Here is a 14,591-nt window from a genome sequence, read left to right as displayed (position 1 = left end):
AAGAAGTCTTCTGCCCATCTAATGCTAGTGGTAAACATCAGACATGTACATCTAAGGGCACTAGCAGCCTAAAGTCTCCCCGTCTCCTTTGCTAGGTTTCCTCTGGCCAGTGCTATGCAACTGCTTGACACCTCACCTCAGCTCTCAGATCTGCTCTCTAAGACCAGTGCTGGCACTTGCCTCTCATCCCATAGCACAGCAACAGAGGGAGCATTTAAACCATCTGGATGTGATACCCTCTTACTGCCCCAGTACTGACATGTGTCCGTTTGCCCAACACACACCACCTGAAGACCCACCTCCCATCCAGACCTATGAGCATGTGGCTAGACCAACAGCTAGCTCAGGAGCACCAAGAGCCAGAGATCTGGGGTTTGCTCTCCTTTGAGAAAAAACTGTGGCACAAAGCAAATGCCAGTGGCAGCTAAGCCCTGTGTTGTGAAGGAAGCTTACATATTGGCTGACACAAGAGGTTAGTGTCCAAATCTCAGCATGATCAAAGTCTTAGTCTCACAGAAAGCAAATGTGACTTAGCCACGTGATTTGGGAATGGTTATACCAATCAGAGCAGAATCTCTTCCCTATGTATAACAGCATAACTCCAACTTTTGCTCGTTACTGAGAGTACCAAAACTATGTAAAAGAGCAAAGGATGCTCAGACAATCCTGCTGCAAGCAGGCATGTCCCAACAGTAGTAGCGCTAGTGCTACTCTGATCAATTCTCTTTCATACCTGTGTTTGGAACTGATCCTCTCTGAGATCACTTTGACAGCTGGCTGAGCTCTCCTTCCAGTGTAGCCCAGGTTTCTTGTTAGAAAGCAGAGGGAAATCTGCCAAAAAACACCACCACCACATTTTTACTATCATATTCACATTATTACCTTAAATAAAATTCACAATTAAAGAACGACAATAAAAAGTTAAAGAGTCATCTGGATACAGTTTTACCCTGAAGAGCTGACCTACAGTAATGAAGTTTATAGCCCCACTTGCATATGTATGCACACTATACAAAACACATGCTGACATTTTCAGCAGTGAAGCTGAATTTATTCTACTTTTTGTTTAAATGAAGTGAAGCATCTTGTGAGTTACAGGAAACTTTCTGGAAAAAAAGAAGTCAGCCTCTTTAAAGCACTTTTAGACCTTAAAAATAGAAGCAATAAAAACAACCATATATTTCTGAAGCCTTAGTTCTGAAAAATGAAGAAAAGTGGATGGGTTCTGAGAGGGCTGGCTAAAGAGAAAGAAATGAGAAACATTGGGCCCCTCGCTACAAGAAGGACATCGAGGTGCTTGAGCGGGTCCAAAGAAGGGCGACGAAGCTGGTGAGGGGCCTGGAGAGCAAGTCCTACGAGGAGCGGCTGAGGGAGCTGGGCTTGTTCAGCCTAGAGAAGAGGAGGCTCAGGGGTGACCTTATTGCTCTGTATAAGTACATTAAAGGAGGCTGTAGCGAGGTGGGGGTTGGCCTGTTTTCCCATGTGCCTGGTGACAGGACGAGGGGGAATGGGCTAAAGTTACGCCAGGGGAGTTTTAGGTTAGATGTTAGGAAGAATTTCTTTACTGAAAGGGTTGTGAGGCATTGGAACGGGCTGCCCAGGGAGGTGGTGGAGTCACCATCCCTGGAAGTCTTCAAAAGACGTTTAGATGTAGAGCTTAGGGATATGGTTTAGTGGGGACTGTTAGTTTTAGGTCAGAGGTTGGACTCGATGATCTTGAGGTCTCTTCCAACCTAGAAAATTCTGTGATTCTGTGATAACCATATACACGTAGTAAAAACAGAATTAATTCCCTTCTCTTAAATTGGGCTAAGGGACAGCATGCTGTAGGATCTTCAAGGATGAGGCAAGGTAATTCATTACTGTAGGCCTTAAACCAAAACTTAGTTGCTGGAAGAAAATACAGGTGAATAACTTGCACCTGAATGGAGTCAGCAGAACTCTAATATTTGTGAGAGAGTTGGATATAATAAATAGTCTTTGGATGAAAGAAAAGTACACCTCAGCCAAGACATTACCACATCAAGTTTTGACATGAGAAGTCTACTTATAGCTGAATTATCAACTCCAAATCCCAATTAACAGTTCTGAAACCCACAACGGTTCCCAGTGCAAACTCTGCTTCTTCTATTCAGAGAAAAAAGCTCCAACAGACAAAAAAAGCTCCAACAAAAGCTTCGACAGACAAAAGCAACACATCGGAAAGATAGAATTCAGCTCCTGCACATGGACTTCAGAAAGGGAAGCCAGGGATAGAGTCCCATTTTCCTTTCCTCTCACCGTTTTGTTCCCAATCTTGGTGCAATTTGTTACTCTCAGTCAAGAATTGAGGGAAACGATGAGCTGGAGTTCATTAAGGTACTCCTGTAGCAACTAGCATTGAGGGGTTGAACTGAGAAAAACCCAGCTTTGTCACTCGATTAAAAAGGATGCCACAACTCTGATCTGTTGCTGGTCTTGCTTTCTTTATCTTTTGGCAATGAGTTTTCAGGGAGAGAGCAAGAAAAAGAGCGTGAAAGTAAAAGCACTCTTCATATCATTTCAGACACATTGAGAAAGTCCAGTAATGGTCCTCTAAGAAAACATCATCAAACTTGAGCTCCTCCTTCTTCACTTTCACAGCCTACCTCCCCCTCCCCCGGTTCTCACTTCCACTACCAACACAACTCCTCCCCCTCCCCCCCCCCCCCCAGGCACCTGGTAGTGAGAGTGGGGGGAGAAGCAGCATCCCAGTGTGGCCTTTCCATTACCATGCGTAACAGAGGAAATTACTTTTTTCCTCTGTGCAGCCCCAGGGGTCTGTGGGACAGCAGCACACAGGGGTGCATTGCTGCACAAGGACAGGGCAGCACAAGCAAGAGCAGCACTTAGCACAGCGTCCCAGCTTGTTGCCTTGCACAGAGATTATTGACTTATTCCAGTTGAGGCTCTGAAGCTATATTTGCAGCTTCATGTTAAAAACATGTTACTATGAAAAACAATACAAAAAACAAAAACAAAAAAATCCTTAGGGCATTACCAAAATCTGCTTGGCCTTGGAGCTACTCGTGGTGACCAAGACAACAAATAAGAGCGTGGCGCTGTCTGTGGCTACAGAACAGGAATTACAGATTTTGAAAGGCAATATCCTGCCCTGAATCTTTCAGCCAATATAGAAAGGACACCAATTTCCTTTCTCTGGCTGCATACCTCGTGCTGTTTATGAAACATATGTGTTTTGGGAAATAAGTTTGAAAAGGAGACAGATTTTTCTTTAATGTGACTGATGATCATATGAATTCTTGTAACTAAGTATTAAGTGGATTAAATACAGAAACTAAGACTTAGTGTTCCTCCAGAGAGTAAAAAATGCCTTTATTCTGTTCCCAGTATATGCTGAATATACTTTACACATCATTTAAGAGTATACTTGAGGTTCAGACACATTCATATAGCATGTTGCTTTCCTCTCAAAGACTTCTAGCTCCCTCTAGAGCCCTTCGAAGGCACAAGGAAGGCTTTAATAAAATTATGAGAAAATTAATTGGCAAACAATTAAGTAATACACTTGCTGAGAACAAGCTGAAAATTAATCAAAATTACGAGTTACCCCTGGTCTTTCCTTCCACAGTCTGTCTTTTTTCCCCTCATATCTGGAATAAGCACTATTTTTATTAGATTTTTTTAAGAACTGAGATCAACTAAGGAACAATTTTAAATCTACCCTTTCAGTAAATCCAACACTTGATGTATAAGCCAATCCCCACAGTGTTTCACAGCGCTCAAATACAACACTGAGGCAGACAGATGCCACAAGATTTTTTGAGAGCACCCTGACCAGCTAGCCCATCTGGGGCAGAGGCATCCTCTGGGGTAGGATACCCACCTGGCTGCTCCAGGGAGGTCCTGCAGAGAGCAGCGAGTCCTTCTCTGCACCTTGGAGGTACAGCCAGTCCCAGGGAATGCCACCCCAACGAGGCCTTTCTGCCTGCCCATCTGCCACAGCTGCCTCTCCAAAGACACACGTACATCTAAGGGCAATAGCAGGGTGTGATGGTTTGATGAAGTCCAGCTTGGTGGGAACATCTTCTACAGACTATGAAATAGCTCCATGTATCCTCTACTGATATTTAGTGAGTTATCCCAGACGTGGCAACAGAAGCCTTCAAGGGACCATGAAGTCCGTAGTGAAAGTGCTAGTGTGCAGCTAAGGGCATCTGACTTAGTTGTAAGGCTGGTGCCAAGACAGAGATGCATCTTGCCCCCTTTTTTGAGACATAAAAAAAATCTTCCTGTAATGGATACTTGCAAATAATATTGAAGCTTCTTTTTGCAGTCAAACCAAGCAAGCCAACATACCTCTGCTTGAACATTGGTCCCATAATTAGCACAGGTGTCCTATGAGCTCTGTTCCCACGACAAGAAACTTCTCCAAAGGCAGCTGAGACTGAGGCAGCTGCAGAAATCCCCCACAGAGGGCAGAGTTGCAGAGGGAAGCTGAGGCCTGAGGTGGAGCAACTCTCACCACCAGTTCCCAAAAGCCAGCTGTCTGCATGCTTGGAGACTGTGGTGCTCAGTCACATGTACAAACCCCTTCTTTCCACCGCTATGTATTTATGCTTCATACTTACGGGCTGTCAACAACTCAGTCTAACAAATACAACTGTTTCTAAACAAGTTTTGGGTGGACTTGAGGTGCTGGTAAATGCATCCAGCTCCACACCGATATCAACAATCCTGCAGGTACCAGTGAGTCCCAGGGGACTCAGGAGAGGCACAGCATATAATTGCGGAGGGGCTGTGCTGAGGCAGGCAGGCAGCCCTGCTAAAAGCAACAGAGATGTGACTGGGAACACATCTGGCTCATCTCGGGGACACAGCTCAGGAGGAAGATCACTTTGACATCACCCTGGCTATGAGGAGTGACCACCCTGTGTTTTGCAAGTGAATCACACGCAGACCTGATTGCTATTGAGCTCAGTACATTCCTGTTTGAATCCCTTGGGCAGAGATGGGTCAGCCTAAATCAAGTGAAACTGTCAGAGGAGAAGAACCAGTAATGCTCATGTTGGGAGGGCTGTTAGTATTCTTTCCTCTTCAGCAAACAGAAACATCACCTGTTTTTTTCAGCAAACAGTAGAGGATATACAAATAGACACCTCCAGGAGCATGTCTGGTATGCAGTGCTCAAAATATTAGGCCTATTGATACACTGAACCAAAAGCAATCAGTGCACATAGGTCTAAGGGCAGAATACATGCTCTGTGATATAGGCACACCTTATTGGCTGATAAATTAGAGCTTAGCATACACAATTACGGCAGATATAACTTGCCAGCACTACTCCTTTTGCAGATGCCTATGCAGGACCATGACCAAGAGCACATTCACACAAGGCCCGAGCTGCTGACTTTCACAGCTCCCATTGTGGGAAATAGAATTGAAACGCCACTTCTGAAACCCCACCAGTGCTGAGCTCATCCAACACACACACACAGACTGCACCCACACCGGAGAGGGAACAGGAGCACTTGGCACCCCTAGCTCCTGCAGCCCCAGGCTCCATCCTTCTGGAGGACAGCTGCTGGGGATGAGGTGCCTCCACTCGCCACCTGCCTTTCCTCACCCACTCCATGTGGCCCAAAAGCTTAAGACTGGTTTGGGGCAGGTGTGTTGAAACGGCAGTGTTTGCATAAAAGCGCATATGGACATATATACAGTATTGTGAGGCTTTGTCTCTCCTGTACAAAAGCCTGGATTACATAGAGTTGTTAACTTGTCATAGAGTCATTGGTAGATTTACTTAATGGTTTATTCTCTGGGAGCTATGGTGGTAAAAGAGTAGGAGATATAATAGGAATTAGATATGGACAGATAGATGATATATGGATTACCTTATTAGTCACAAAGATAGGTAATAACCTATCACGTGACTAATAAGCAATCACGTGAAAAAGGAATTTGATCCTTTCAGGACAAGAAAATGAAAAAAAAAAAGAGAAAGATTTGTTGTGTTTTAGCTCTCTTGTCTCCTTACCTCATGAGTCAAAATCACAAAAAATGTTAAAGGAAAGGATAGGAAGAATTTGAGAGAAAAAAAACAGGAGATAGTGCAAGTGGAAGATGCAATCTCTTCTTGGGCTGTACTCACTTGTTTGGATTTTTCTTCTCCAATTCTGATACTTAGTTAACGCAGTGGAGTGAAAGCTGTTGGCTCTCTGTAGTGCTAAACAGAAACCGGAGAGGGATATCGTTAGCTAGCACAGCACAAGCCAGAGAACAAAACCATAGCTCCCCATTCCCTGCCAGGCTGTGCAGTGCCCGAGCAACATGACAGCACCAGAGCATCCCCAGGAGAGGCTCCCCTCATGCTGGTGCTGTTTTCCAACATGCCTGCCCGCTGCTCCTCATGTCAGCAAAGCAGGACAGGAGAAAGCCAGGGCTGGATTGTGGCGGTTCAAAAGTAGCACTCCAGACAGATGTTCCAAAGGGAAGCCTGGCTCTGCCTTTGAAACAAGGCCTCTTTATTCAGAAGTCCATTTAAATCACCTTGTAAAACCCCCCTCTTTTCTGTTCCGATTAGAATGCATATATGGGCTTGGGGTTGGTGGAGGACTGGAAGAAATGAATGCTGATGGCTCTTTATTGGAGCAAAATAATTTCTCAGCTCTTCCATCACTGCGGCACAGCCTGGCAGAAGGCTCCTTGTGCAAGGAAAGAAGCCAGATCCTTACAGCAGCCCTTTCAGTGCTGCCCAAACCTCATGCCAAGGCACTTTGGGTGATGATGAATCAAAGGACTTGGACATTTTAGCACCACCTAAAACCTCTTTTATAAAAATCTGCCAGGAATGCCTAGAACATTGTGGTGTTGAACGTCGCCCCTTTATTTTAAATATGAGATTAAGTCAGTATACCACATTGAAATCCAAGAACTCTATTCATGTCTAACAGTCTTTGGAAACTCACCCCTGTTCAGGCACCAGTGAGATCTGAAATAAAAGCTGGTTTCAACAAAGCCTTTTTCCACAGAAAAGAGGAGTGATAACACCAAATGTAATTAACAAATGCAAAATGCCATGAAGTTTCTCAGGGTCCAGCCATAAGCTGTCAGTGCGTGGGAGGATCTGAGAATGCAGACATAAATCAATGCTGCATGTAAGGCTGTAGGCAAAGAGCTTTTTTGGGGAGAACCCCAAAAAACAGTTTTGCACATCTGCACACACCGTCCAAACAGCTGCTCCCTTGCTCCACCCACATTTTGTATCAGCATGACTGCTCTTGCCCAAAAAGCAGAGAGCAGCTTTAGTGCAGGTCCGTGGCTGTAGCACCACAGCTGCCAGCTCAGGAGGTGCATGCAGGCCCACGCTGCTCTGCCCAGGGGAGAAACCCAGCAGACCATGAGCCTGGCAAAGTTTTGCGGATGCTTTCTGAAGCAGAAGGTTCACCATAGCTTCAACATGTTACCATATAGTCCTAAAACATGGCAGTCCTCACTTCCTGCAGATGCATGTCTTTGGTTGTTTTTAGTCCACCTTTTAGGCCTGACCTCCAGCTCCAGAAAGGAGTTTCCAGTTGGAGGCAGACTGCTCCTAAACCTCTTGCTGCCTCCCTACTAGCTATATCCTTTCCTCGGTATGCTTTCTGTAGACACGAATAGCTCAAGCAGCTACTGATAGAAATATAAACTGATCAAAGCAGAGCACTCCAGTGCTTCCAAAAATCACCCGTAGCCAACGTCACAGGTATTGCACAGGCTGCTAATAACATCCCAGTGTTTTACTGGTGGGAAAGCACCCACCTGGCACTGCAAGCTGGGCAGGAAGCACAGCTCCTCCAGGTTCCTGTGCACCATGACACCGCTGCATCAGCCAACGTGGGCAGAGCAAGGCACTGCTCCGGCAGCTGCCCGTGCCACAGGAGCAAACCACCCAGCGGTGCCTCTGAGCAAACTTTCACTCTGAGCATTTTAGTGCCACCTGCTGCATAAGCGTTTAAGATTCAACCAGTGAGTAAAGAAGAAAGGAGCCTGTAAAATACTGTTACATCACCCAAAAGGCAGAAATCCCCCCAAATGAAGACACTTAAGAGGTAAAACCTAGCCATATTGCTGACAGCTGCCTCCAGTTCAAAACCTCCCCCTCAACACTGACTTCAGCCCCCAGGAGAAGCCACTGGCATTCCCCCAGGCAGGGATACCGCTTACCATCAGCAACTTTGGATGCTTTGTGGCTTTCCTCTGGCACCACAGGGCTCCTGGAGAGTGATGCCCACCGCCGGGGGGGGCTTGGACAGGCAGGGAGCTCCAGCAGTGAGGTCTCTCCTTCACCCACCTCAGAGTTGGAGGAATCACCGTTAAACTCAGACTCCAGCTCAGAGCTACAGGGAAAAGAAGGAGAGATGGGAAGAAAGTGGGACATTTCAGAAGGCACACGTTCCTGTAAAATTTCTGCTACCCAGATTCATACCCATGTTCAGCACAAAACCTGAAGTCAACCTGCCACAAAGAGAGTACTCAGAGTCACACACATTTTGACCTTGCCTCTGGGTGGGACTAATAACCATCTGCAAAGGTTATTCTCCTTTTTTTCGATAATAAGGGATTTTTTTAAAGGCCAAACTGTAAGAAACACGCACTTTTAGGCCTTCTGACGTGACTGCATTCCCAGTATCATAAACAAGTCTGCCACCATATGACTTGGCCCATTTTTAATGAAAAGAGTACTGCTAAACCAATTCATAGATTTATTGAGATGATTAATAGCTCTACTTTGAAAAGAGGAGCTTATGCTCTGAGTAGTCCTGTTCGTGTGGCAGGAGAAAGCTGTGTCACATTTACATAGTGCTGCCTTGTAGAAAGTAAAGATTCGTTGTAACAGCCACAAGACAGAGACAGAACAGGAGGAAAAAGCGCTAAAGGAAAGGCAGTGGTTGGGGACCGCTGCCCACCAGCAGAGGCTGAAATAAAATCTCTCAGGTTAGGCAACAAGTTTCTGATGGTTTGATTTTGTGCCTGGAGCAGGGAGTAACCCTTGACCAGATCAGATACAGGCTGCAGACAGTATAAAGCTAGTGCACATGCCATACACGTAGCACTGACCAGTCCTGTACCTCTGCCTTACCCAGATCAAACTGGTACTGGGAGACCTTGGACTTAGTCTTCTGGTTGTGGCATGTACGTATATGTGTACACATACACACACACACACGCATATATATGAATCCTTTGATAGTTGAGATCACTTCCGGATTGTGAGATATCACACTGAGGTTGGGCAGAGTGCCACACAAAAGAAAAATACATTCCATTAGTGCTGATCGACACATTTCTGTTTTAAAAGAGTAAATGTTTATTTCCCTTGGTTGGCAAGGATGTAAGTGCTGTAGGTTGAGGCTTGTCCTCTGATCGCTGCTTGATAGGCAGTCATTATTCACAAGTACCTAAAGCATGAATTGAAAAGCTATTTTACCGAGCTAGTCATTTTTCCTGCCCTGTGCTCACTCAGACCTTGCAATATCATTTGTCACTTGCTATTTCACTCATCCCCCCCTTGTTAGGCAATGGCTCACCCGCAGGAGCAGCGCAAACACATAGTCCCCAAAAGAAGGCAGTGAGAGAGGCTGGCACATGCTATCCTGGTGACAGCGGCAACGTCAGCTTGGATAGAAAGCAGGGGCCTCTCTGTGAAGTACACAGGACTGTCACAGCTGGAGGGAATGGATCTGATCCCTCAGATCAGGGGGATTAGCTGGCTCCCATCTCTGCACACTGCCCAAGTGCAATGGGCATGAAGAGCCTCAGGGTATTAGTGTGGGTAGGAGCAGGCACTCTGCAGCAAGCCACTATATGGCAGCGAGGTCTCTCCAACAGGCAGGAAACATTTCCCCAAGCTCTCCTTTTCTTGCAGGGGAGGAGCCCCAGCAAAGAGTTATCCTTTCCCCAAAGAATATCCAAATGTGTGGTGGAGCACAAATATTATTTAAAAACTCCCACAGGGAACAGCATAAAGTTTAATTTCCAAAAATGTTACCTTCCACAACCTATACACAACACCATGAATAGGTGTTTGAAGGGCTTCCAGAGTCTATGTGAGTTTCCTCACAGAGTAATAGCTCTCTGTTTCTCTGTTTTCTCTGTTTGCAACAGCTGACTTTGGGTTAGCTTTTTTTTTTTTTTTTTTTTTTTTTTTAAATTCTCAGTAAGGAAAACTACTGTACTTGAAAGACACCGATCTAATCATTATTATGGCTGGAGTGAACTCCCACAGAATCCCACCCAGAAAACTAATATATTCTAAATTTACACAGAGATCAGACTTCCTCAGACAGCTCTCCAAGAGTCACAGGATTTTGGATGTCTTTGGGATGGGCAGGCCATCTAATGTCCAGAGTGGCACTCAGGTTGTGGAGCTGCCCCATGGTACCCAGGTAGCAGGCAACCACACCGCAGGATGCACCTTTGCCACAACACACCCAGTGCCCTAATCCATGAACTGACATTTTTTGGAAAAACAAATAGCTGAACCTAGGTTGATTGGGGTAAACATTTTTTTCTCTGACTCACGCCCCTGTGTGGGATGCAAATGTTTGAAGATTTCCTGCAAAATGAGTCATATGTCTTGGGGGATTTATGATTGTGGTAAAGAAAAATTGTTTTTTGTTTTTTTTTTTTCCTGAGAGGTTTTCCTTTTTTCTCTTCCCTCCCTCAGCTGTATGTGCTATACTTTTCATCAGTGCTGCAGAGAAAAAAAAAATCATTTTTTTTTGTTTTTAAAGGCCTATTAGTATTTTCAACTACCTGCTTGCATCACTGGTAACCATGACTCGAACAGCAAGGAGGTTGTGCTCTGTCATTTCCTCTTCAGGGATGACCCTCACGGTGGTCCACTCTGGAGAAGGTGACCAGTTCTCCAAGTTGTGGCGCTCCAGGATGCTCTTTGCCTTCTTTGGAGAGGTGGGCTCATTGGCCACGGGCTGGCAGCAGCCTAGGAAAAGTACAAGGGTGACAGCAGCATGTTAGGGGTAAGCCAAACTCAGGAAGCCCATGGGGAAAGACCTTGGCCTCTCCTTTGGGTGGTCCTCAGCCACTGGCAGTGGTTTCTGGGAGCATCAGCAGCCCTGCAGAGTGAAACCAGGTCTGAAAGTTGGGTTTTGTGGTACGACCCTGCTGGTGTTCACCAACTGGGACACAGATAGAAATGGAAGCAGCACAGGAAGCTTGGAGCAGCAATTCCCCACCCATCACTGCAGCTCTCCCTGGGCTGCCTCGGGGCAGACACATTGCAACCACACATCCAGCACTACACCCGCTTTGACCCTGGCCAGGTCGCTTGGCCTGTCCCTCACTGTCCCCTCTCTCTGCTGAGCTGTGACACACCAGGTTTCCAAAACAGGCTGTGGCAGCAGGGCTACACTTCGACTTTGCACAATTCAAGCAGCCGCCACTCTGTCCTGCCTCCCCCCACCCTCAGAAAGAAAACTGGTGTACTTAGCTTCTGTTGTGTTTTTTTGTTTGTTTGTTTGTTTTTGGTGCTAGCTCCCTTCTATATACAAAAATAACCACCAGCACCAGAAGCCCAGCTGCTGGTGGTGAGGATGTCTGCTGTACAAGTACCCGTCTTGTTGTGGCTGGCTGAAATTCCCTCGCTTGTGCTCACAGGATGAGCAAAATGGCTTTGCAGTGTTTTGTTTTGTTTTGTTTTTTTAATTTATTATTTATATTACTGTTTTATTGACTATGCTTCTCCCAAGCGCCACAGAGCACTGCACTTTTCAAAAGGCTGTGGTGAGCTCTGGGTTTTCATGCTTCATAAGAGCCAACGTACTTTCTTGGCTTGAAAACTCCTCAAGACTTCACTGCTCACAGGAGGCTCTCTTTAATTCTCCTGCATGGGAGCAGCTGGGCAGGCAGGAGGAGCAGCTCACTGTTGCAACACGATGAGAGGCTCCTGTGCCAAGCCCCCAGGGTGCGGGGGAGCTGCCCCAGAGCTGCTCTCCAGGAAGAAATCCTGCCAGGCAATTTGTAAAATACAGGCCTCCGCACGGCTCAGGGTAACCTTCTCCCTGAAAGCTGCTGCGTTAATGTGAAAATCAGAGCAAACAAAACCTAACAAAAGCTTGCCAGCTGTACCCACGATGGCAATAAGCAATGCCCAAGGTCACAGCAAGTGGCAATGGAGAGGTTTCTCTGTTCCTTCAGCAACCATAGCCTGTTCCATTAATCTCCTGCCAAGAAACCTCTTGCCATTTGCTTGTAGGCTCAGTGTGTGTTCCCTCCCCATCCCCTATATTAACGGTTTTCCCCCACCACAGTACCAGGAAAGAGGATAAAACATTTTTATGACTAATGCGCACAGCTGTAGAACACTAAAACCCATGGACAGACAGACAGACTACCCAAACCAACTACCAGTACAGTTCCTGAATACGTACACATTCCAAGCTAACCAGTCCCTTTGCAACAGCCTGCCACACACCCACGTTTTAAGTGACAAGTGCAACAGACACAGCTGGTGGAGGACCTCAGGCACCGTCACCTCTGCTGAGGGAGGCACATTTCTGTGCCACCTCTTCTAAGGCACCGCAGTGCTCTCCAGTTTGAATTGTGCAGCAGAAGCTGGCTTTATCAGGCATCTGCTAAATGGCTGAGTCCTTTCTGAACACAATAATCTTGCATTTGTAGCTGTACTAATCAGATTTAAGATTAGTCTTAAGAAGAAAAAACACTCCTTACTAATTTATTTAGTCAATGTTTGCACTGTGACATATGAAGCTGAATAAGCTAGGTTGCAGTCAACCCCATAAACCTGGGCTGTCTCAGCGCTTCCATGAACAGGACATCCACTCATGCGCGTTAACCCAAACGCTGGGTTACGAACCCCATGGGACATTTGAAGCAATGAGAGCTGCTGCTGCAGTTTCACATAGCAGGACTGCTCCTTGGGTAACCAATTGTATGAAGGCAAAGGGGCTCCAGATGTCCAAGGGTCGGGGTTCTGTAGGTTCTGATGGCACTACACAATTTTACTGGGCTCTCCTAAAAAGTAGCGCTTGGGCCCTGAACCTTGCCATGAGAAAATGCAGCCGCATGGAGTGCTTGGAGCTCTTGCACAGGGCAGATTTCAGTCCCAGAGAACAAAAAGGAACTGCGTACAAGCGCCAGCAACAAGCTGTTGGTGGATTCGTGTAAACACCATGGAGGGAGCGCAGTGGCCAATTCAAACAAAAGCCTGGACGCTGCACAGACCCAAACCCACATGTTAATTATTACCAGCACTGCCACAGCAACACAAACAAATCAAATGGGCCATCAGCTCCACCACTAAGGAGCTGTTGCTGTCATTAATTTTAAAGGAGTATCATAAAGAAGATGAAAATTATCTGAGACAGATTTTTTTTAGGGGGTTGGGGGGAGAGGTGGAAGAAGGTCTGTGTGAACAAATTTCTCCCAAGTCAGCGCAAAGGCTGAGTATTTACACAAAGGTGAGGCACACACTTGTGTTCCTGAGCAGATGCAAGGTTAGCAGCAGCAGCCCTCCTTGCGGAGCCTCATGGGAGGTTAGCTGTGCTCACTCCAGAGATCAACTGAATTGTTCAGCACTTCTGGGCCTGCAGCAGCCCCCCTTGTGCTCTGGGGAAACTCAAGCTCTTGCAGAAGGACTGAGGTGGACATTCAGCTCCCAATTCCAAAGTGAAAATTCCCACATGCGGCCCTGGATACCTGAATTTGCTAGTACTTAAAATCCTCTCAGAGACCCGCACCTGTACGCGCCACGCTATCCCACTTCTTCACTAGAAGAGATGAAAATGGCCTTACTGCCATTTCCAAATGGGAAGGGGCATGGGGGCAGACTAAGCCCTGTGCCTGGGGCAACTGGTGGGGCTGTGGGACCCCGTGGGCTGCCAGTGCTCCTGCTCAGGGCAGGCTTCCTCCTCAGGGCAGGAGACCTTCTACCAGCAGCTAAAAAATTGAGTCAGAAAAATTGAACTTTATAAGATAAACACACGCAATGCAAAAGCAACAGGGGCATCCGGTCTCCAGGATGGAAAAGGACACAGCCCCCACTTTCCTGCCAATGTCAACTGGTGCCGTGCCACTGACTTGCATTGGCTGCACCAGATGTTATCAGAGAGACAAGTCATCAGGAAACAGACTCTCAAAATAGCATTCACATCAGATCTGACTTCACTTCTATCACACTTACTTCAGATTTCCCAACATCCTTCCTACTATCTTCTGTTTCAGTGTAGCAAAGACCTCTAGCAGTGAGCATGCATTCTCCACAGTCACAGTTTAAGCTGTAGCCCTTACTAGTGCTTTGTCAAAACATTTAAATTTATCCAGGGGGTTACAGGCAAGCTATGCAAATGGAAGATGTTAATCTTGTGCTAGCAGACACCAAAGCAAATGCATCACATGCAGGGACAGACAGGGCACACCACAACCAGCCAGTTATAAGTGGAATTGTTCTACTGACTCATGTTATGCACTTAAGAGTACTTTAGGTGATCAAATTCCCTAAACTAGCCAGTGCAAGCAAGTCAAGGAGCTAATGTGCTATTCTCCAGCCCCTCACATGCCCTTTGGTGTTTATCTGTGAAGGGGCACAGGCA

General features: G+C 46.3%; 1 protein-coding gene across 25 annotated transcripts in view; it reads right to left on the bottom strand.

The window, feature by feature from the left end:
* The window catches only part of MICAL2 (microtubule associated monooxygenase, calponin and LIM domain containing 2), a 124,272-nt gene that overhangs the window by 23,103 nt on the left and 86,578 nt on the right, over nt 1-14,591 (bottom strand). For 24 of the 25 annotated variants that reach the window (XM_068685350.1, XM_068685355.1, XM_068685353.1 and 21 more), the window contains 4 exons: nt 10,777-10,963; nt 8,185-8,357; nt 6,131-6,205; nt 734-831 (listed from right to left, as the gene is read on the bottom strand). In XM_068685350.1, coding sequence (XP_068541451.1) covers nt 734-831; nt 6,131-6,205; nt 8,185-8,357; nt 10,777-10,963 — 533 coding nt within the window. Of the gene's footprint in view, nt 1-733; nt 832-6,130; nt 6,206-8,184; nt 8,358-10,776; nt 10,964-14,591 lie in introns of those variants that run through there. The other variant, XM_068685375.1, reaches the window with a different exon arrangement.

The sequence above is a fragment of the Anas acuta genome, chromosome 5 (assembly GCF_963932015.1).
Source record: "Anas acuta chromosome 5, bAnaAcu1.1, whole genome shotgun sequence".
Classification (NCBI taxonomy): Eukaryota; Metazoa; Chordata; class Aves; order Anseriformes; family Anatidae; genus Anas; species Anas acuta.
The sequence above is the reverse complement of the archived record's forward strand: the minus strand, read 5'-3'. Positions and strand labels throughout refer to the sequence as shown.